The 20,103-nt window shown below is 51.0% G+C and overlaps 8 protein-coding genes across 8 annotated transcripts; 2 read left to right on the top strand and 6 right to left on the bottom strand.

Moving 5' to 3' along the window:
* Positions 1–63: 63 nt before the first annotated feature.
* On the bottom strand, positions 64–3,764 carry BU24DRAFT_417610 (uncharacterized protein). The gene has a single exon (XM_033526764.1). It carries the CDS (start codon positions 3,488–3,490, stop codon positions 251–253), a length of 3,240 nt encoding a protein of 1,079 aa, XP_033390303.1. The 5' UTR covers positions 3,491–3,764; the 3' UTR covers positions 64–250.
* Positions 3,765–4,048: 284 nt separating this feature from the next.
* BU24DRAFT_417609 (NAD(P)-binding protein) lies at positions 4,049–5,576 on the bottom strand. Its single transcript, XM_033526763.1, has 4 exons — positions 5,017–5,576; positions 4,591–4,958; positions 4,276–4,542; positions 4,049–4,219 (listed from the first exon to the last, which is right to left on the bottom strand). Exons 1-4 carry the CDS (start codon positions 5,192–5,194, stop codon positions 4,175–4,177), a joined length of 858 nt encoding a protein of 285 aa, XP_033390302.1. The 5' UTR covers positions 5,195–5,576; the 3' UTR covers positions 4,049–4,174.
* Positions 5,577–6,577: 1,001 nt separating this feature from the next.
* Positions 6,578–8,452, top strand: BU24DRAFT_438825 (amidase; the record flags this gene model as incomplete). The annotated part of the gene is made up of 4 exons (XM_033530271.1): positions 6,578–6,596; positions 6,689–8,001; positions 8,072–8,249; positions 8,319–8,452. The coding sequence occupies 4 exons, from the start codon at positions 6,578–6,580 to the stop codon at positions 8,450–8,452; spliced, it is 1,644 nt and encodes a 547-aa protein (XP_033390301.1).
* On the bottom strand, positions 8,356–10,099 carry BU24DRAFT_384313 (uncharacterized protein). The gene is made up of 2 exons (XM_033524836.1): positions 9,669–10,099; positions 8,356–9,613 (listed from the first exon to the last, which is right to left on the bottom strand). Exons 1-2 carry the CDS (start codon positions 9,932–9,934, stop codon positions 8,635–8,637), a joined length of 1,245 nt encoding a protein of 414 aa, XP_033390300.1. The 5' UTR covers positions 9,935–10,099; the 3' UTR covers positions 8,356–8,634.
* A 186-nt stretch (positions 10,100–10,285) lies between these two features.
* BU24DRAFT_417607 (uncharacterized protein) lies at positions 10,286–12,376 on the bottom strand. The gene has a single exon (XM_033526762.1). The coding sequence runs from the start codon at positions 12,113–12,115 to the stop codon at positions 10,439–10,441; it is 1,677 nt and encodes a 558-aa protein (XP_033390299.1). The 5' UTR covers positions 12,116–12,376; the 3' UTR covers positions 10,286–10,438.
* Positions 12,377–12,546: 170 nt separating this feature from the next.
* BU24DRAFT_417604 (40S ribosomal protein-like protein S2) lies at positions 12,547–13,993 on the top strand. Its single transcript, XM_033526761.1, has 4 exons — positions 12,547–12,606; positions 12,693–12,827; positions 12,910–12,983; positions 13,181–13,993. The coding sequence occupies exons 2-4, from the start codon at positions 12,720–12,722 to the stop codon at positions 13,773–13,775; spliced, it is 777 nt and encodes a 258-aa protein (XP_033390298.1). The 5' UTR covers positions 12,547–12,606; positions 12,693–12,719; the 3' UTR covers positions 13,776–13,993.
* BU24DRAFT_417603 (uncharacterized protein) lies at positions 13,966–14,861 on the bottom strand. The gene has a single exon (XM_033526760.1). The coding sequence runs from the start codon at positions 14,597–14,599 to the stop codon at positions 14,405–14,407; it is 195 nt and encodes a 64-aa protein (XP_033390297.1). The 5' UTR covers positions 14,600–14,861; the 3' UTR covers positions 13,966–14,404.
* A 562-nt stretch (positions 14,862–15,423) lies between these two features.
* Positions 15,424–17,765, bottom strand: BU24DRAFT_404888 (uncharacterized protein; the record flags this gene model as incomplete). Its single annotated transcript, XM_033525671.1, has 4 exons — positions 15,424–15,891; positions 15,959–16,061; positions 16,119–16,316; positions 16,390–17,765. 4 exons carry the CDS (start codon positions 17,763–17,765, stop codon positions 15,424–15,426), a joined length of 2,145 nt encoding a protein of 714 aa, XP_033390296.1.
* Between the last annotated feature and the right edge of the window lie 2,338 nt (positions 17,766–20,103).

The following is a 20,103-nucleotide window of genomic DNA, read 5'->3' as shown; positions in this document are numbered from 1 at the left end:
CGAATGAGCATTAATGGCAGAATGAAAATACACGGTGCTGCAACAATGCACATAAAAGTATGACCGAAATTGATTAGGAAAGCAATAAGCACTTTCGCTGCTGGGTATCATCTACATGCTAGCACTACAAAAGCACCCTTACCAATGTGATAAAAGCTAGAAAAAGAAAGCTACCCTCGTACAAGAAATAATGGACAGGTTCCGAGAGTTGTCTCTCATACCTTGAAATCTCTCCCCTCTCTCTCCTTCCTTAGAAACTGACCCAATCCAGCCATGCCTCCAGGAATCGCATGCTTCCACACTCGGTCAAGACGTATTCGAACTCCTCGTAGCTGAGCAAGCCCATACCCTTCCTCTCATTTATCTCGTCCTCGACCGTCTGCATGCTTGCGAGTAGGGTAAGGTGCAGGGGTGAATCCTCGTTGAGCGCCTCGACGCGGATCTTGTTTTCCAAAGGCTTCTGTGTGTTTTCTTGTTCCCACGGCATGCAATGTGATGCGGCGCGGATATCGATGTCAAGTCCGGAATTGTCGGGTGCGATCGAAAGTAAGAAGATGCATGGCTCGTCAGCGAATTGGGCGTCTAAGGGCGTTCCCTCTTCCGTGTTTGTTGGTTCATCAGGAGGTGGTGGCTGCTCTCTGTTATGGAAAGCTTCGGCATCCATCAGTGTGTCCTCTCCAGTACTACTGTGCACCTGGATAAACTCTGATCCATCCTGGGCGGTGCGAAGAGACACTGGCTGACCAGGGGGCGTAGATTCCCCACTTGAGGATCCATTTTCGAAGCCGGGGGCAGCAATTATGAAGAATGGACCGCGGCGGTGAGAATAATGTATGTATGTGACCTCATTAAATTCGTCTCGTGTGACGTCCAACATAGAGCTTGTGACGCTGTCGTCACAATCACTGCTGCCCGACATTGGCGCCTGCGTGGTTGGCAGATCTTCTAAGGAGTTTGGTCGGAACTGGGGCATCGTGGGGTCCCGGTAAGGCAAGGGTTCCGTCTGATAAGAATGATCGTGAACCTCAGCGCACACTGATGCGGCGGAGGATGATGGGGTTGATGACAACCATCCTTGTCCGATTGCTAGCTCAATAAACGCATCTACAATCTCGCGGTGGAGCTGCATTCTGAGAAGCTTTGCTTTCCACAAGTCCCAAGGCGTTGCCTCTTTCTTATAGGTGCCCGGCAGCTTATTGAAAAATTCCACCACAGCCTCCTCTAGATCCAAGATAATCTCTGAGAGGTGCTCTTCGACTTCGTCTTGATACAGATCCAAGGAAATCAGGTCTTCTATCAATGGACCGATAGAATCTTGGTCTTCTGTAAGGCGCATCAAGATGAATTTAGAGTACCTAAAGACTCCAAGGTAGTACATCGCTTTGTTCAAGACATCTTCTTCGTGAAACTCTTTCGTCACCTGATCAATCTGGGTGACTAATGTCCGACGTTTGGGCCGTGTGGCAACCGCGTCTAATGCGTTATCTTCCTTCTCTTGAAACATCGAGTTAAGGAGTTCGTTGAAGCCTTGTTGAGTGATTTGGTAGAGAATGTCTTTGCCAAGGTCCTTTTCAGGTTTGGGTATCTCGAATCCACCCCAGCGTTCACCAACCGGGCGAGAGGATGTAGAAGCATTTGAGCGAATCTCGAAGTCAACGTCATCTTGGAACCGCACTCTTGAAGAGGAACGCGAACCTAGAGTGCGCCCTGGGTCTGGGGTAGGCGATGCGGTAGGCTCTGCAGCTTCATCCTCGTCACCGAGCGGGTCCGACTCTCCAACACCAGAAGGGCGATGAAAACCTTCCTCTTCATCAATGTAGAATCGGCGTCGTAACCAGCGCTCGCTTACAGCCTCATCCTCCCTGGCGTTTGTTCTGCGACCAACATTCGTGCCTGGAGCTGTGAGCCGTATAATCTCCTCACGATCTTCAGTGTCATCCATGTCCTCGCCTAGAATTGGCCCAGACCCAACTTCATCATCTGGAACCTTGTTCTGTCGTTGCTGGGGCCGTGGATCCGGTATGCCATTGCGAGTGAATGCGGACCCTAGTGGCTGGCTCGAGTGTATTGTATCAAAGCCGCCCGATAATGAGAGCTCTTCTGCATTTTCAGATAAGTAGTTACGGGTTGCCTCTCTCTCGATAGCATAGAAAGCTCTGAAAATTCGAAGGACATCCTTGCGAGATATATAGCCGTCGCCATCCATGTCGTATCCATTAAAAACAATTCTTGATTTGATGGTTGTGTCACGAGAATGGAGGCCAGCAAGTCCCAGCACGAATTCTTCGAACCCGATTCGTCCGTTGCGATCTGAATCGTAGTATGCAAAGATACGATCGTAGACCAGGTTTGGCGCAGACATGAAAGAGGAGTATCGCGGGATGAAGGCCTGATTGAATCCACGCCGATCAATCGCCCAGCCAATCTTGTTTGGGTCTTCCTCCCATTCTACGCTTGCCAGACAAGTGAATGTATCCCATAATGCTTCAATTTCCTCATAGTCTTTCCCAGTTTGTTCAACTAAACGTTTCTTAAGTGCAGAGGTCACAGATAAGCTCATCAAATGCGGCCGCCCAGGGTACATCGCGTCCTGCTTCGGTAGCCCAAGATTTGGTAATGGAATCCGGACCTCGTAAAAGATATGTGTTTTGATGTGCGAATTGGTCGCTTTGCAGTCAGAGCACAGGTCGAAGTCATTGCAATTCGCACAGTGCCACCGGATACCACGAATCGGTTTCGTGTCGCATCCGTTGCATGTTATGCCCCGATGAATGACTCCTTCCTGCCTTGCGCGGTCCTCAGCAATATGGTATAACGTTCTTTGCAGTGTCTGCTCATGATCATCAAGCTCATCGTCGGAGAGGCCGTCGCTCTGCCATTCCAGCTCAGTCGCAGGCAAGCTTTCTCGATCGCCCAACCCAGATGGGTCCATTGCGCTTATATTAGTCCTATTTCCAGCGCCACCGTTACTACTGTATCTTTCGAGTGCCTGCGTTACAAGTCGGTCGTTGGGTACGATGTTGAGGAGTGCGTCAGATACGGCGTCTGTATCAGCTGTGGTAAGGGGACCATTGTGAAATACAATGCCAAGGATGCGATCCAGGCAAACATCGTAGAGCTGTTCAATCTGGTATTCTACCTGCTCGCGGCTGGCTTCAGGATGAATTTCGCTGGCGAGCAAGCGCAGCTCGTCTGGGGTGCATAAATGACGTGTGTTGAGTTCTATTTGGGCCCCGAAGAAGTCAATTGCCCCAAGCGGCTGGCCCTCGTCCTCGATTTGTTCGATTTGTGAGACAATATGCGCGCTTCTAGGTCGCTGCGGAGGCCTTCGGATAGCGTTGCTCCTATGGAGTGAGGTATCGGTCGTCGATGAATCTTGGGCAAGGACACTGCTATAAAGGAGGTAGGCCGTATATGCTGCTGCTGCACCTGTGACAACTAGGATCGCAGGTCGATAGCGAGAGAGGGCGATCGGGTTCGTGGTCGGCATGAGGAGAGACAATGCTCAATTCGAGCGCTCAATAGCAGCCAGCTTCGAAAGTGTAATGTGTTCCAGATCCCTTGCTCGTACGTCGTACCCAGCAAATGAGGAAACCAGTGAATGGGATACTGGTGAGATGTGCTTGCACATCTACAGCAAGTGCAGCATGCAAACCTGCTAAATGTGACGAATGCTGTTGTATAATAAAATAAAAATTAGAGCAAGTGCTCTGGAGGACCAGCAACTACTCATCGGGCATGGCTGTCATCGCTGGCAAGGCTTTGGTCGGGTAGTACCAGCGACCCCAAACTGTGAATGCCAGCTCAAAGCCAAAGCTTAGATTCCGATGTTATGTAAGCAATTCTCCGACCATCAATCCCCAATAAATTAATTGAATTGATTATACCTCATAGCACTATGCTTTGGGACATGCAATAATTCGCAATCTAGTCATTTGTATTCTATTCATATTTCATGTTACAATGGATTTAGCTCGGATTTCCTGTTTATCACAAAGCGACGGTGTTCTTGATTACACATGGAGATTCCTATTAAATAGATTCTTGGAATATTCGATCTACAAATACATCTCACAATATAGGCCGTGTCGTCGGTCCCCAAAGTCCTCGAAAACGCTCAAGATCTGAGATACTTAGAAAAAGAAATTGCGATTCCATTCTGTGTCACGAGCCTTTACCATGCCGAGTGGCCGCCATCGATGCGCAAATCCGATCCAGTCTGTGAATAGGGTTAGCGAAAATCATCCCTCATGTAGGAAAAGAATGATTGCTTACCATAAAACTGCTAGCATCACTTATCAAGAAGACAGCTGCGCCACGATATTCCTTTGGAGCAGAAAGCCTCTGGAGCATGTTCTGCTTCGGCCACTCCGTCTTGCGTTCCGGGAACTTTTCGAACAATGCTTCAACCATGGCCGTTACGATGTATCCTGGGGATATTGTGTTCACGCGGATGTTGTGCTCGCCCCATTCCGAAGCCAGGTTACGTGCCAATTGAATGACACCCGCTTTTGATGCGTTGTATGCCGGGCAGATGAGACCCTATGGAAGTGTCAGTGAAACCTAAGAAACCAAATATTTGAGACTTACCCTATTAGCGACAGTTCCCGACATACTTGCGATCAGGACAATACTTCCACCGTTTCCAAACCGGATCATCTGTTTTGCAACAGCCTGGGAGGTCATGAAGACACCGGTAATGTTCACTTCGAACATGCGATTCGCATCCTCTGCAGTGTATTCTAGAGCAGGAGTTTCTTGCTGGATCCCAGCAGCAGCGATCAGTCCATCTAGCCTGCCGTGCTCATTTGCAATATCCTCCACAATCTTATTGAGATTGGGAATATCCCGTACGTCAACTTGACAGTATTTCAGAGATGTTCCGAGCTCCTTCTCTGCTCGCTGGGCGATTACGTGGAAGTCTGGTGAAGGCTCGGGTAGACGGTCGAGGGCGTACACTTCTCATGCTATCAGTATGCGACGAAGGAACTCAAAGTGGATATGCAGTGTATTTACCGGTTGCTCCGCCCTCCAACAATGCCTCTGCCTGTGTCAGACCAAGACCACGGGCCGCTCCAGAGACTAGCACAACTTTGCCGCGCAAGTTGAACTCGGGAAGTCGCTTTTCAGTGCCGAGATATGGCTTTGCGGCACTATCGCCAGCGGGGGTGACGGGTGCTTCGTGTTGCGTCATGATGTGATTGGCGAATGTGATGGTTACAATAGGAATGTGACGGGAGGGAGGAGGGATGCAATATTACTGTCGTTCTGGAGCAATCACCAATTGGTACTGCAGAGTTATCTCCAGAGACCAGATCTAGAATATTGACAACGAGGCCAGGAGAGCAAGGTGAATGAACTATTAGGTGAAGAGCTCCCCCACTATGTTAAAGATAGATCAATACTGAGAAAGAGGAAGAACGAATTGAACATTTGAGGTAAAGCAGCGCCGATGGCTTTGGTTTTAAAGGATGATGAAGTGGAGAAAGGGACACCATCATATGATTCGAGACCAAGGTCATGACCTGGCGGAGACGGTCTCGGCCATTGAACGGACACGCTTTCGCATGGCGTTTTCTTACGGGAAGCTGAATATGGTTCAGCATCGCCAGGTTGCGGGGGGAATGTTGATGGCGGCATTTCCTCTTTAGGACAAACCGAGCACCAACCATCCATTCCGCGACTACAAAGCTTCTGTCACCAACTTACGCACAGTACCCGGTACAAATACACGTATGCTGAAGTTATTACTCTGTACCGTACTGAATGTTTTTTATTCGTGTTTGCGTGATCAAAAATAGCAAACAAGAGATTTCGATTCCTCGAGACGATGCCCAGGCTGAGGTGGGGGTCCTTCTGAAAGCTGAAGTTGCACAGCAGGGGGCGGCGGGAGGGCGGGAAGCCCACTACCATACTCCCACGACTCCATACATGCCCACTCACACTCGTGATACTTCGTGATACTGTGACTTCGGTCCATATGCATGCATTGAAACCATTCAAAACGAGAGAGCCAATCAGCCGGGGGTACGGGGAATTCTCCGCTACTTCCCCGCTTTACACAGAATACGGTAAGTGGACATCCAGACCTGAGGTCTCTCCGAATCTCTCGGTTGACTGTAGCAAACAATATAATCGTACCCCCAACACCACATATCGGTGGCTTCATTGCTTGACCACCCACCGGGCCCACCCGATAGATCATCCATATGAGCATGCTTGTACCACGAGAATCCCGCACTGCTCGCGTACAATGCCTGGGATTGCTCCTATCTCCGCATTCTGCTATCCATCGTTGTAACGCACATGTCGGATCCAAGATGACAGCGCCCGTTTTTCGTCTCCATTGAGCTCATTACATCAAACGTGCAGCGATGATCTGTCGAACCTCAGATATTCTTGCACCAAGGACGACTGGGCCTTCAACTTTTGGTCGACTACTGCACCTGCAAGGGATATCCAAAACGTTGTGGCAGCCTTGCTGAGTCTCCAACATTGGACAGGTCCTCCTTTCGTGCTCGTCACTGGCACGATACACAGCCGGAAGAGCACATATAGATCATCCCATGACCCTAATATGTACGATAGCCCCAATAGTTTGTTCTCGCAGTGCTTGATATGGACTCGTACAATCGGGCATTCCAAGCCCTTGTCTCACTCGATAGTCCTACGGAAAAGCGCCCATCAGATCCATGCCCGGTCATTGCAAAAAGGGCACAAGAGCACCGCGATGCCACGATCGCTGCAGTCCGACCCCCTCTCCCAGACTTTGACGGCCTCCCTCAAGATTCCTCCCAAGTGCCCAAGTTTATCCTCACCCCAGAGGAAATTGCCATAACAGAGTCTGATCCGGCAGACCTCGTGTCAAAGCTCACATCTGGGGCAATTCTTTCCAGAACAGTCACGGTGGCATTCCTCCGCCGAGCAGCCCTAGCTCAAAAGCTGACCAACTGCGTCACCGAGTTGCTCCCAGTCGCAGCTCTTGAGCGGTCGGCCAAACTCGATCGGTACTTCATGGAGAATGGAAGACCGACCGGACCCCTCCATGGCCTCCCTATATCCATCCAAGAGATGATAGGGATCAAAGGCCTGACCCAGAATGCTGGCTACATGGCCTGGCATGATCGGATTGCAGCGGAGAACGCTCACATCATCGACATCCTGATCAAAGCAGGAGCAGTTCTCTACGCCCGCACGACGCAGCCGCAAACACAGCTGCAGCTCGAGACGTCCAACAACTACTTCGGCGACACCGTCAACCCTTTCAATCGCAAGCTGACGGCCGGCGGTTCCCCAGGCGGCGAAGGTGCACTCATCGGCATGCGTGGATCCTGCCTTGGCCTCGGAACTGAATTCGGAGGATCACTCCGCTCGCCGGCCGCCAACAATGGCCTATATGGCTTCAAGCCGACTTCGCTCCGCTTGCCCACGGGAGGCTTCATGGCTTCGATGTTGGCCCAGGAGGGGATCGTCCCTGTGGTCGGACCCCTCTCGACGTCCCTAGAAGGCGTGAAGTTGATCATGCAGACGGTCCTTGATTCGCAACCTTGGGACATCCAACCGTCACTCGTGCCCATCCCATGGAGGACCGAGTCTCAGTTGGAGCGACTCCCCTCCGGTGAGAAATGTCTGAAGGTCGGTGTTATGTTCGATGACGGCGTTGTCATGCCTCATCCGCCTGTGCTACGTGCAATCAAGACCGTGGCGGACGCCTTGACCGGCGTGAAGGGCATTGAACTCGTGATGTGGAAGCCCTACCGGCACGACTGGGCATGGGAAATCACCTCGTCACTTTTTTTCTGCGATGGCGCGAAAGAGGTTACCGAGGACCTTCTCGCTTTGTCAGAGCCAGAGCCAGTACTTCCGCTGGCCGCCGACTTAATTCGTCTCACAAATGGAGGCACCGTCAATAGTATGTGGGACTGGATCAAGAAGCGAGATGTGTATCGAGGGGAGTACGCGCAACTCTGGAGGGATGTCGATGTGCTACTTTGCCCTGCTGTAAGTTTGACCCAGACAGTATCGATTTAGCCAACAAGCATACACGATAGAAAGCTAAACGAGTTCACAGGGACCGAGTGCGGCGCCTCTCATTGGGACTGCCAAGTACTATGGTTACAGTTCTCAGTGGAACCTGCTCGACTACCCGGCTGTCGTGGCACCTGTCACCAAAGTCGACCCTAAGATCGATACTGCTGATCCGAACTACCAGCCAAGGAATGTCAAGGACAAGGAAAACCATGAACTATGTAAGTTTTGCGTAAGTAATGAGTGCTGACCCCCATTTGGAGACAATTTAGCTAACATGCTACTTGCAGACAATGCTCAAGAATATGAAGCTGCCCCCGTAAGCATCCAGCTCGTCGCGAAAAGGTTCCAAGACGAAAAATTGATAGAGGCAATGGATCTCATCAAGGAAAAGGTGGGACTGCCGTTCGCATCGTTTACCTGAGTGCATATTCAACATCATGCCCTGGTTTCAAATTGACACACACTTTCAATATAATGGTAACCAATAAAATCATGTTTTTCGTTGCAGAGTTTCCCTGTCCGTATATGGTCTTGCTTCATCTATTTGCGTGAACGCTCGGAGGATGCAGCTTTAAACCAAGCAATCATGATGACCGATATCTCTCAGTCGCGGATATGCACTTCCCAATCCCTCAAAGCAGATCTGAGCTGCTCCTCCACTCCCTCCTCCACCCAGAAATGCCCAGCGCCTGCAATCTCAACATGCGTGAAGTCCGACCCAGACTCCTCGCTGATCCTCTCAGCCCAATGCTGGATCTTCTTAGCGCTTGTGAAAATATCTTGATCGCCATTGACCGCGAGGCATTTATGTTTGCCAAAGACTTCACTGTCGCCGTCTTTCTCTTTGCTCCAGAATTTGAGTCCCATGTTCGGCAACCCTGCCAGACCTGGGGCTGCTAGAGTAGATATCGGGAAGGTGAGGGGCGAAATGAGTAGGTAACGCACATCAGGCATCTCAATGGACGCCCTGGTCACTGGGGCGTTGGCCGTGGTCGCCTTCGCAATTGGGCCCAACGCTTCCTTCACCCTCAGATGGCTCATGCTACGTAATCTCGTGCCTAGCTCTAATCTACCGGTGCCGTCTACGCTGGACCGATTCTCTCTGCTGTTCCGCCGCTGCTCGGGACATGTCTCTTCGCCGCCCATCGTGACGGAGAGCTTGGCCTCGTGGCCGCGACCTCTACGGTAGTGGTAGTCTCGTGCCAGAGTGAGCCAGTCCTGGTTGATCTGTTCTGATAGTTTATGTGCACGGAGGATGATCTCAGATGCAGAGGACCCTTGTACCGGCGCATGGAAGGGTTGTAGAATCGACGGTATGGGGGGGAGACTGCGAAGGATCGTCGAGCCGTAGGAATAGCCGCCTAGGATGACGATTGGGTATTCGTCGGTTGTGTATGATGACGCTTCGGTACGCGGCGATGCTGGTGTTGACACCGAAGATTCCGTGGGTGTGTTTGCGTCTATGGACGGGAATGCGCGGAGTTGTGATAGATAGAGGATGAAGAGCGCAGCGAAGGAGATGTAATCGTCGGCTTCAGGCTTTCCAGACCAGCTCGTATGACCTTTCGAGCCGTGAGCTCCCCTGTATGTTGTTATTCTCTGACTGATTTCGGTGGATAGCCCACTGATGCACGTACCTGAAATTGAACGTGCCGACCACATATCCCAACGCCAGAAATTCTGCCACCACAATTCCGACAATGCGATCGTCATGGCTACCGCCCATGGGCGCGTAGGGGTGCGCCATGACGATTCCTCTCCTCCGCCATCGCTTGTGATCTTCGGTAGCCCCCGAGTGTACCTGTAATAGGATGCTTGGGTGGTAAATGCGGCAATCGAGGGGGGTATCGTCGTGGATGCTCGGAATCGTGAAGCTGTAGTGGGGTTCGGGCGCGTGGTGCATATTGGGTCGTACCACCTTGCAGGACCCAAACGCGAAGGGCGTTTATCGCATCGTCGATGATCTGAAATTTGTATTTCGAGGCACACGCATGTAGTCGGATTAGACGGCTGCGTTGTGTTGATTACAAAAGTATTAACCCGGTGCACGGTTGGGGTAAATAGATGGTTTGCCAATGATGTCAGATTGCAACCTCTCATACGACGCGCGGCGATGAGGCTGCCACCGTTATTGGAGCAAGCGCGACGGATTGTTAGCCAAACTTTAATTTCCAGACGTATTGGCACGTCCACAGTTTAAGCACTTATATAGACCCTAGACATATTCTCAAAGGGCAATTTCATGTAATTTTCAACCTGATCGATCGATACAAGCGGAACACGTTTTCAATTCTTGTTCGTAACTATGCTATAGAAACCTGCCCATTACCGTGCTGCGCATGATCTGTGGTCAATACTCAAAATTATCGATCTTTTTGTTATAATAGTCCCGCCAGAACGTGGGTACCTAGTCCGTATCAGTGTCCTGATGTGAAATCATTAGCTCTGGATCAGGATCCTCGTCATCAGTATCGAAGAATTTTGGCTTCGGAGTAATGGTCGACTTGGGCGGGGAGCGAGTAAGTCGAATAGCCGATGAAGAACCCTCGCCCTCGCTATCTGTGTGCGAGTCCTCTGCATCGACCAACGGTTTTGAGGCCTTTTCTTTCCCGTTGCTCTGGACACCAAGAGCGGCTTCGAGTAGCGTTCGGCCCTGCTTAAAAGCCTCCAACTCGGCGCCAATTGCGCAGACCAGGAGGTTCCAACCCTTAGACGATGCAGACTCGAGCTCTTTCTCAAGCCAGGCCGTCGTGGTGCCCATGCGAGAGAGTAGGTCGGAAGGGTCAGAATCATTCTTCCGTCCAGCAGCAAATTGCATGTAATCTTGGAGGCTAGACTCAAACTCAGTCACCTTGTTCACAACACCATCCCAAAGAACGACGCCTTCATCTAAAGCTGCCCGATCCGTGTCAACTTCTTGACACTTCTCGAGCAATCTATTGTGCTCATCCTGCCAGTATTCGTGCGCCAGCTCTAGCGTGCGACGATTAGGCGGCAGGGATAAGAATGGCAACTTCGACAGAGGAGCGTGGTTTGGAACTGGCGGTCGAGCCAGGAAAGTAGCCACGTCCTTATCCAACATAGAAAGCGATGACTTGTACGATGACATTCGAGCTTCGAGCGAGTTCTCGCCCTCGGCGATTTCATCCAGAACCCGACGGTGACGGCTCTTGAGCACCCGTAGCTCTTCTTCCTTCCTTCTTATCTCTTGCTCTAGCTTCGAGGCTTCACTTCGTAACATCTGGCCCCTGTCACCGTTGCTTTCGGTTTCTATGTCTCGAATCCTCCGCTGCAATCGTGTCTTCTTCTTCGCCCAAGCCTCGGTCCTCTCTACGATGACCTGAAGGTCGTGCAGATTCCCATCCAATATGTCTAACTCTTCATCTTTGACACTAGAAAGCTGTTGGATGCGTCTCGAGATACCTCTCCTTGCAACATTCAAGCTGATCTTCCTCTTCTTCTTTCTGCCGCCATTATTGGTTTGTCTATTGTCCCAGTTCTCAGCAGATCGCTCGTGATCACGAACACTGCTGACTGTCGGCGTGGTGCTGCCATTGGACACCAAATCATCGGGAGCGGATTCGTTGCCGCCTAGGCCAGTCAACAGCCCATCGGCCTGCGCATCCAAGAGCTCCTGGAGCTGTTGTTCAAGATGACGTGCTCTTCTTTGTATTGCTAGAAGATCGTCTGGTACGCGTGGTTGTGAGGATATGCGCTCGCTTCGTGCGTTCCAAAGGACAGTTGATGAGATCGGGGGAGGTATGCGCGGTGACGACGATGGAGATCTGTACTGGGGAAGCTCATGTTCGCGTGCATGTGGATCTTCGAACGAGCTGCGAAATTTTGGTGAGAGGGAGCCGAGAACAGAGTTTATTAAAGACATGTTGGTCTGTTTAACGATAGAGAGGAGGAGGATAATGCAGAAGAGGTTATGCAGACATGACTGTACGAAGTACTTGGAAGATAACGTTGTTGAATGCGCAGGTGAGCTTCCAGGTTGACGTCGTGAAAGCATGAGCGAATCAGCGGCCGTCCATATGATGACTAAGGCAGGAGTCACTGGGAGCATTCGCGCGAAAGACATGTGATTTCTCGCGATGGATGGCAAGCATCAGAAGGTGTCACCACGCGACCACACCGAAATCACCTGCTTCGTGAATAGGCATTATGTTCTTTGAGGGTCAACAATGTGCCATGGAGACAAATTAGTGCAGCGCAGCATGTATAATGTGTACCACAGTGCCTGAAGGAAGAAGCCCAAACAGCCATAGCAAGAATTCTATGCAGCACTAATGAACACCACACAGCATCAACCTGTAATTGCCTGAGAATTGGCAATTCCAATACGGAAGAATGGACAGGATATCGTGTCGTGTCTGCGTGTGTCAATGTACTTCCAAGCGCATTTCAAGTCGGAAGTGGAAGCATTTTAGCGCTAGCCCACATCCAGCGCTAGTCTCGCGTAGCCGCCAAGAAGTTCATCCCACTGTGCGCAGACCCAAATATTGCGAACATCACGACTTTCACGACTTTCGACGACGACGACAATACTGACCCACCCCCAGCACAGCCTTTGTGAGTACATCTTCTCCAAACACTTTCCATTCGATCTGCCTTTCGATTCGACAAGGAACCATTGCTAATTTTACCCCCAATTGCAGAAGTTCAACCCCGTCGAACAATACAACATGGCTGATTCCGGCGCACGCGGAGGATTTGGATCTCGAGGTGATCGTGGCGGTGACCGTGGTCGTGGACGTGGCCGTGGCCGTGGCCGCCGCGGTGGAAAGAGCGAGGTGCGATAACATTCATGCCGTCGAAACGAAAGAAACGAAAGACGGACTTTTTCCTGGAACGAATATTGACATGATGGTGTAGGAGAAGGAATGGCAGCCCGTCACCAAGCTCGGCCGTCTCGTAAAGGCTGGCAAGATAAAGAGCATGGAGGAGATGTACGTTCTGATTTTTCTTTCTGCCCTCATTTCTTCGCCCCGAAAGACATGTTGCGAGATCTCGACTCTGTACGACATGTTGGAGGGGCCCGGTTTGTGCGCCACAGACATATCGGAAAGAAGAAGATTATACCACACTACACCGCACGCAAAAACAACCATATTGAAAGATGAGTACTGACGGAACCACCCAACAGCTACCTCCACTCTCTCCCCATCAAGGAGTACCAGATCGTCGACTTCTTCCTCCCCAAGCTCAAGGACGAGGTCATGAAGATCAAGCCCGTCCAGAAGCAGACCCGTGCCGGACAGCGAACCCGCTTCAAGGCCATCGTCGTCATCGGTGACTCCGAGGGCCACGTCGGTCTCGGCATCAAGACCTCCAAGGAAGTCGCTACCGCCATCCGCGCCGCCATCATCATCGCCAAGCTCAGCGTCGTGCCCATCCGAAGAGGCTACTGGGGCACCAACCTCGGAGAGCCTCACTCCCTCCCCACCAAGGAGAGCGGAAAGTGCGGTTCCGTCACCGTCCGCCTCATCCCCGCGCCCCGCGGTACTGGCCTCGTCGCCTCCCCCGCCGTCAAGCGTCTCCTCCAGCTCGCTGGTGTGTCCGACGCATACACCGCCTCCGCGGGCTCCACCAAGACCCTCGAGAACACCCTCAAGGCCACCTTCGTCGCCGTCGCCAACACCTACGGCTTCCTCACCCCCAACCTGTGGAAGGAGACCAAGCTCTCCAAGTCTCCTCTGGAGGAGTACAGCGACGTCCTCCGCGAGGGTAAGAGGTATTAGGAGGTTTTTGTTCTTCTTTCTGAGGCAAGGTAGAAGAGGAGAAATGGGTCTTTATAAACTAGCATATCCGGGTTCCTTCAACGGCGTGGAGTAGTGCATTTTTGGGACCGCCTTCCATGTGTGTGTGTGTGTGTGTGTGTGCGTGCGAATGCAAAACAAAAAATGTCAGACACAAACTTCTTCATGAACGATTTCATTAAAACTTTTCCAAAACAAAAAGCCCACACGTCCTTGCTGAACATGTCATGTCTGTGATGTCTCTTCTAGTTAGACCTTTCCATCCAGCTCTACATCATCGTGAGGTGCCCCATCGTAGTGTGAACCAACTCACACCCACCACCACCACCACCCTACGGCCAATCTCATACAAACACACAAGACGCAAAAGGAACAGGGCAAAAAAAAGACAACTAGATGACATCCCCCAAGCAGCCCAGCCCTACTCCCCCACTACCTACCAACACCAACACCAACATCCTCTTTCGTGAAACCGTGTAACTACACACACACACACAAACACACACACACCGTCCTACCACAGTCCCAGTCCCAGTCCAAGTCCCATACAAACCCCCCATCGAAACGCCTACCTACCTACCTGCAACGCAACGACCTGCAACGCACCCTGTTCATCTCACATCCCACCACACAACGTGTACCACCCCTCCCTCCCCAAATGCCCTCGCAACACCCTCCCTCCCGTCATTATCTTCATGCTGCATACACACACCCGATCCCAGAACCAAAAACCTCCCACCCCATCCCTGAGGGAGAAAAAAAAAGCAAACAAACCTACCCCACACCACCCATGTCGCGCCTCCCATCCCATCCCATCCCAACAACCCCCTCAACGCTCAAACAAAAAAAAAGCAATGAAACAAGAAGGCAACACACACACACCCACACCGCCCCCTCCTCGAAAAAAGGGAGTGGAGATGGAAGAAGATGGCTGGTGGAGTGGATGGATATGCTGTCATACATTCTCTCTCTGTCTTCTATCACGAACAAGGGGAAGAGGAAGAGGAAGAAGGGGGGAGGGACTATGAAGACATTGAAGCATCGAGAGGAGGGTGGGGGAGGAGGACTGGTTACACGAATGCTGTTTTCTTTACTTTTATTACATGATAACGTTTAACGTCTAACGTCGTAAGGCTGAAGCGAGCTGTCAAGAAAAAGTCGAATTAATTTCTGTCTTGATAATACCAAATGTTATTTCTACCGAATGCAACGAATGTCGCACAACAAGGCTATGCCACGCCAGTACATACGAATGTCGCTCATACCAATATAATGATAACACCTTTTAGATTGTTCTTCTCGGCACAATTGAAAAGGAAGAATGTTATTGAATTTTTTTTCCTCTTGTCAACAATTGACTTTCTCCTTTCGGATGATAATGATGATGATGATGATGAAACAAAATCCGAACACGGGCTGGCTCTGTAGAGACGTGGACGCAAATTCGTCCCCGCGAGATAGCTAGTAATAACGAAATGGGGCCAGGCTTTGGCCAGGCAATGCATGAGACGAAAATCGAAAACCGAAAAGATCCAGATACTGGATGACGACACAAAATCCTCCCTGCCCCCCTCTGTTAGGGGGGGGCGTTACCCGGTTCCATAAAATAACGTACACTGGCAGAAAAGAATCAAGCAGTGGAGCAGTACAAGAAAGACAGGAAGCGGAACAAAAGCTCGACAGCGTCCAGGTGGAGCATGAAGTAGGAAAGCGTATGAGTGCCTCCCTGATAGCAGCCCAGCGCCCTCGTACACCGCAGAGAGAAGCGCAAGCCGAACCGTAGTAAAGTAGTGACAGTAGGAGTCCTAAAGTAATGACTCATGTGAAGAATGAAACCGAGATTCGTGATAAAAGCCCCGTGGGGACTGGTGAAGAATAAAACGTAGACGAATGGCAGCCAGAACTCGGTTTCATTAGCAATGCCGTTCGGCTGATCGACGCCAGTCAATACGTAGACAGGGTCGAACACCAGGGTCGTGCCCCCAGGGTACACAGGCCTACGTATCGTGTGCCCAATAACGCCGTTGAATATCCCTAACGCAACTAAAGGTTGCTGGTTGTGTGAAGGTAAAAGTTTTTGTGAGAGCACTGGGCACCTCTGGATTACGAAGAAGTCTATATGAGGGTTAGACGCAGCAAAATGACAAAGATTCATGGAGGCCTACCCGTCTTCTCCTTCCTCGAGGTCCACCCTCTGGACGTTGTGAAAGAACCTCTCTTAATAATTCATCATCCTTGTGTTTGTCGACATGATGAACACGCACGTGCCTAGAATTGTTTATTAACACACGAGATCCCACGAGTAAACAGAGCGGATAAACTCACCTTTGCAGATTATCGGGCCTTGGGTATTTATGTTCTCGATCAGGACAAAAGGGACAGACGTAACCAGGCGATGCATGTACTAGACCGTGACGTATCATCTCATTTTTCCGTTTGAAACCCTTGCCTCCCTCGGCACGCAAGCAGCCTTGAACTGGACAGTAGTGCGGACGACTCTGAGAATGAACATTTGCATGTGAGCTGTCGAAGCATTAGCATTCCGTAGGTAAATCAAAGCCACGCCGAGAAGCCATCAGTATAGAGATCAACTCACTTCAACAGATACTGTGTTTGGAAAGACTGGGCAGTGCATCCAGGGTAATCACACTTGTATCCACTAGTTCCGTGGGGTGGGACATGTTGTATGATCGGTCCACCAAATGGGGGTAATTGTCGAGTTGTCAGTGTGCTATCAATGCTCATACGATGGACTCTGGTCTCGATTGGTGTTGGCTGGGAACTTGGACTCAGGCCATCTGAACTCTGGTACTCGTGGTTCGATTGCAGATCTGATGCTTGCGAAGGTCTACGAGGGCTGAAGAGCCCGGTTTGTGATCCACCGGTCCGCAGGAATAGATCCTTAGACGTAGTCTCACTTGCAGCGCTGATGGGTGATGTGGCGTTCAAAGGAGGGAGTGTCGCGGCTGGGGAAAGGGAACTGATCGAGAGATGCCGGGTCGTCGGTGACTGGTTCGACGACGATACCGATTGGCGGTGGGCAAGGCTGTTCGACCTGCCCTGTTCTTGTCGTTCACTTATCACGGTATCTGCGATGTCATTGATGTGTTTTATGGATGGCAAGCGACGTTCCCGGTTGGGCGAATTCGCCGAATCTTGTAGAGGAGAATGTGGCGGCTGCAACGCAGGTAGTGTGTGACTGGGAAGGGCTCTAGAGGATGGTATACTCAATTTCCTAAGATGAGGGGAAGCGCCAGGGGATTGGCCTCGGGCAAAGTTGTTGGCGATCGACCCATTGCGCTCTCGGGTGGGGAGAGGCAGAGAATTTTCAGCCAAAGCACTGATAGAATTTCGTCCTGGAACTGGCTTGTCAAGGCCGGGGAGTGCTCCATTCGTCAGGCCTGGTGCGGCCGAAGCATCTAGCGGGGGAAGAGAGCGCAGAGAACCGGCGTCTATGCTCACGACCGAATCTCGATGATTGCTCGTGGCATCTTTCGTAGGCACAGATTGCGCAAATCCATTGGAGTCTTCGAGAGCTTTCTGGGCGGTAGCCTGTAGGGCGGATACTTCGTGGGTACTTCGAGCATGCGCCGATGGTTCTAACGTGGCGGGGAGCGTTGTGCTGGATTCAAGCATCGCTTCCCCGTCGCTTTCGTCGCTTTCGTCCTCTGATTCGGGACCAGAATTGTCGTCGAGGGGATCTTCTGATGCTATTTGAGCGACTTCAGGGTTGTTCGGGCCCAGGTAGCGGAGAAGCACCGTATCGCTCAAGCTGGCTTGGGTCTTTCTTCGTCGGTTAGACCTCCCACGTCTTTTTCGTGAGGATGGGGAACTGACGTTGTCGTTTGATGAGATTACAATTGTGGTCGTGATTTCCGGAAGAGGCTGAGTCCAAGGTTCACACTTGGGATTAAAGGGTTCCAGGCCGGGAGATCGTGGGGCTGCGTCGTATTCTTGATAGATTTGTGACATTCGTCACTGGGGGAGAGGCTTGAGAGAACAGCCTCAATTAAAGATGCAACGGGGTAAGAAGGGCCGAATGGCTCGAGAGATGCATCAGCATCTATATCCACGCGACTCGCGAGTTCAGAGCGTGGCTAGAGGCCGGAAGTAAAGAAGCAAAATGAGTAAGATGTTTCGAGGCGTTGGTAGGACCTAGCAAGTATCAGCAAAGTGAATGGACGAGATTGGCCCGTTTAGTGAACAAATGTTTAGCACGCCGGAATTGACGAGGATAAATGAATGAAGATGCATACTCGAGACATGGCAATGGGGGTTGGTCTTTATTGATTGGAAAAAACAGAAACGGAAACAAGACTGAATATATCTGGTCCGGAGACCAAAGCATTGTGTGGGGAAGTGCGCGGCGATGGTCCGAGACGCCAGCCCGTGACACCGGCCGGCCCATGTAACCCCAGACGAAAGCGCACCGACAGGAAGGTAACGATTATAGCTTGCAGCTGCGTCCTGAACGAGATGCGAGGCAAGATGCAACGTCCGGACGGAGACAATTGAGAGACGGCGATGGGTGCGTGCAACAGAAAATAATGAAAAAAAAAGAACGAGAGAGAGGAAGAAATCCGATGATGGGGTGGAAGGATGGGCGCGGCTCTGCGAGGGTGGGTGGGTTCACGTACCGAGGGTGCGACTGTTACCTTTCAGCCTCAAGGCGGTGGAGAAGGTTGCCGATCTCACATATGTCAACCACGGAGATGGGAACGGCAATCTGTAGCATGGGCAAAACGATCGAGATTGCGAGACCGTGCGCCAATGGAATTCTTCTTATGATGAACAGCGAGCGACAGTCAGGGCGATGATGAGTCGATGAAGAAGGCCGAAAGGGGAGGATCGTTGATGGAAGGAGGAGCGGCAGCGGCAGCGGGGCTCTCTTGGGGTGGGAAGGCAGGCAGGTAGGAATGTACGAGGCTTGGACAGAAGAGCAGTGGAAAGCAGTGCATACGATACGAGTAAGCCGGGGTAGAGGAGAAAGATGTAGAGTGTGTGCGGAAGATGGAGTCGATGATGATCAGGATGATGATGATGAAGAAGAAGACGGGGGAAGGAGAGTTAGTATGAAAAGCGGAAGAAATTAGGTAGGTAGTTAGGTAGTCAGAGTAGATGGTAAGTAGTAGAGAGAGGAAGCTCGTATCCTCCAGCTACATAAGATGTATTATTGGTCGGATCTTTTGTGAGAGGAGGTAGAGAGAGCGAGTAGAGAGAGAGAGAGAGAGAGAGAGGGAGGCGCAGTACAGCGGTTGGCAATGTGAAGCGGGATGGAAACGGGAAGGGGAGAGGGAAAGGGAAAGGGCACAGCACGGAATAGAGTAGAGTAGAGTAAGAGTAAGAGTAAGAGTAAGAGTAAGAGTAAGAGTAGGGTAAGAATAGGGTAGAGTAAGAGTAGAGTAGAGTAAAGAGAGGAAGGGAAGCTACAATGGGGTAGTGGTAAGGGCAAGGGCAATTACAAGGGCAAGAGCAAGATCAAGAGGGCAAGCGCCGCCGCAGCCAGTCAGAGTCAGATTAGGATTGGTAGTAGTAAGTAGTAAATAGTACGAGTAGGTAGAACAGGTAGTTAGCCGGAAGGAATTCGTAGAAAGGAAGGAGGGCAGGACAGGGCAGGACAGGGCCGCCTTTCTACCCGTAGCCCTCTATCCAACCGAGCAAAAGCGAAGCAAAGCAAAGCGAAGCGGGTGGGAAAAGAAGGGACAGGAAGGGAAAAATGGGAACGGAAGGAGATGGGATTGGTGGAGGATGAGGTAGGTGGGAAAAGGAAGGAAAGGGACGGTAAGGAAAATCATCATTGAGCATGCGGCTCTCCTGGAATATCGTCACTACGAGGTACGCCGTCTAGGTCATCACAATACCTATCCAACCAGGACGAGGACGGGCGAGATGGACAAACTGGGACGAACAGGAAAGGCAAGATGACGAGGCGGAGGAGCTCACACCAGCGGATTGGTGGTAACTTCAGCTAAACCACCACCACCACCACCACCACCATCATCAATTACCGGGGGCTGGGAATGGCTACTCACTAACTACCCATCCCAAGTAACTCATTAGTTAACTACCTACCTAGGTACTCCATACAGTACCAATATTAACAATGATTCCAGTCAGATGTTTAGCGACAGACTACCCTGTAGGAACGGATCACCAGGTTACTCACAGTTTACTACATACACAGTACAAAGTAGCCACAGTTGAATGGAATAATTATTGTGAACAAACGGCTGGGAGGAATACTTTGTGAACGTTGTCAATGTCAATGTCAATGTCAATGGAATGGCAAACAGGAACGGAAAGGGTAATA

This window comes from Aaosphaeria arxii, assembly GCF_010015735.1.
Source record: "Aaosphaeria arxii CBS 175.79 unplaced genomic scaffold BU24scaffold_1, whole genome shotgun sequence".
Taxonomy (NCBI): Eukaryota; Fungi; Ascomycota; class Dothideomycetes; order Pleosporales; genus Aaosphaeria; species Aaosphaeria arxii.
The sequence above is the reverse complement of the archived record's forward strand: the minus strand, read 5'-3'. Positions and strand labels throughout refer to the sequence as shown.

What these genes read in the sequence shown, in the direction of transcription:
- BU24DRAFT_417610 (XM_033526764.1), bottom strand. Translation starts at nt 3,490, where the DNA reads ATGCCGACCACGAACCCGATCGCCCTCTCTCGCTATCGACCTGCGATC.
- BU24DRAFT_417609 (XM_033526763.1), bottom strand. Translation starts at nt 5,194, where the DNA reads ATGACGCAACACGAAGCACCCGTCACCCCCGCTGGCGATAGTGCCGCA. An exon ending in GTTGGAGGGCGGAGCAACCG is followed by an intron (nt 4,959 to 5,016) that starts GTAAATACACTG and finishes TAGCATGAGAAG; the next exon opens with TGTACGCCCTCGACCGTCTA. An exon ending in GTGATGCTAGCAGTTTTATG is followed by an intron (nt 4,220 to 4,275) that starts GTAAGCAATCAT and finishes CCCTATTCACAG; the next exon opens with ACTGGATCGGATTTGCGCAT.
- BU24DRAFT_384313 (XM_033524836.1), bottom strand. Translation starts at nt 9,934, where the DNA reads ATGCACCACGCGCCCGAACCCCACTACAGCTTCACGATTCCGAGCATC. An exon ending in GTCGGCACGTTCAATTTCAG is followed by an intron (nt 9,614 to 9,668) that starts GTACGTGCATCA and finishes AACAACATACAG; the next exon opens with GGGAGCTCACGGCTCGAAAG.
- BU24DRAFT_417607 (XM_033526762.1), bottom strand. Translation starts at nt 12,115, where the DNA reads ATGTCTTTCGCGCGAATGCTCCCAGTGACTCCTGCCTTAGTCATCATA.
- BU24DRAFT_417604 (XM_033526761.1), top strand. Translation starts at nt 12,720, where the DNA reads ATGGCTGATTCCGGCGCACGCGGAGGATTTGGATCTCGAGGTGATCGT. An exon ending in GCCGCGGTGGAAAGAGCGAG is followed by an intron (nt 12,828 to 12,909) that starts GTGCGATAACAT and finishes ATGATGGTGTAG; the next exon opens with GAGAAGGAATGGCAGCCCGT. An exon ending in ATAAAGAGCATGGAGGAGAT is followed by an intron (nt 12,984 to 13,180) that starts GTACGTTCTGAT and finishes ACCACCCAACAG; the next exon opens with CTACCTCCACTCTCTCCCCA.
- BU24DRAFT_417603 (XM_033526760.1), bottom strand. Translation starts at nt 14,599, where the DNA reads ATGGGAGGCGCGACATGGGTGGTGTGGGGTAGGTTTGTTTGCTTTTTT.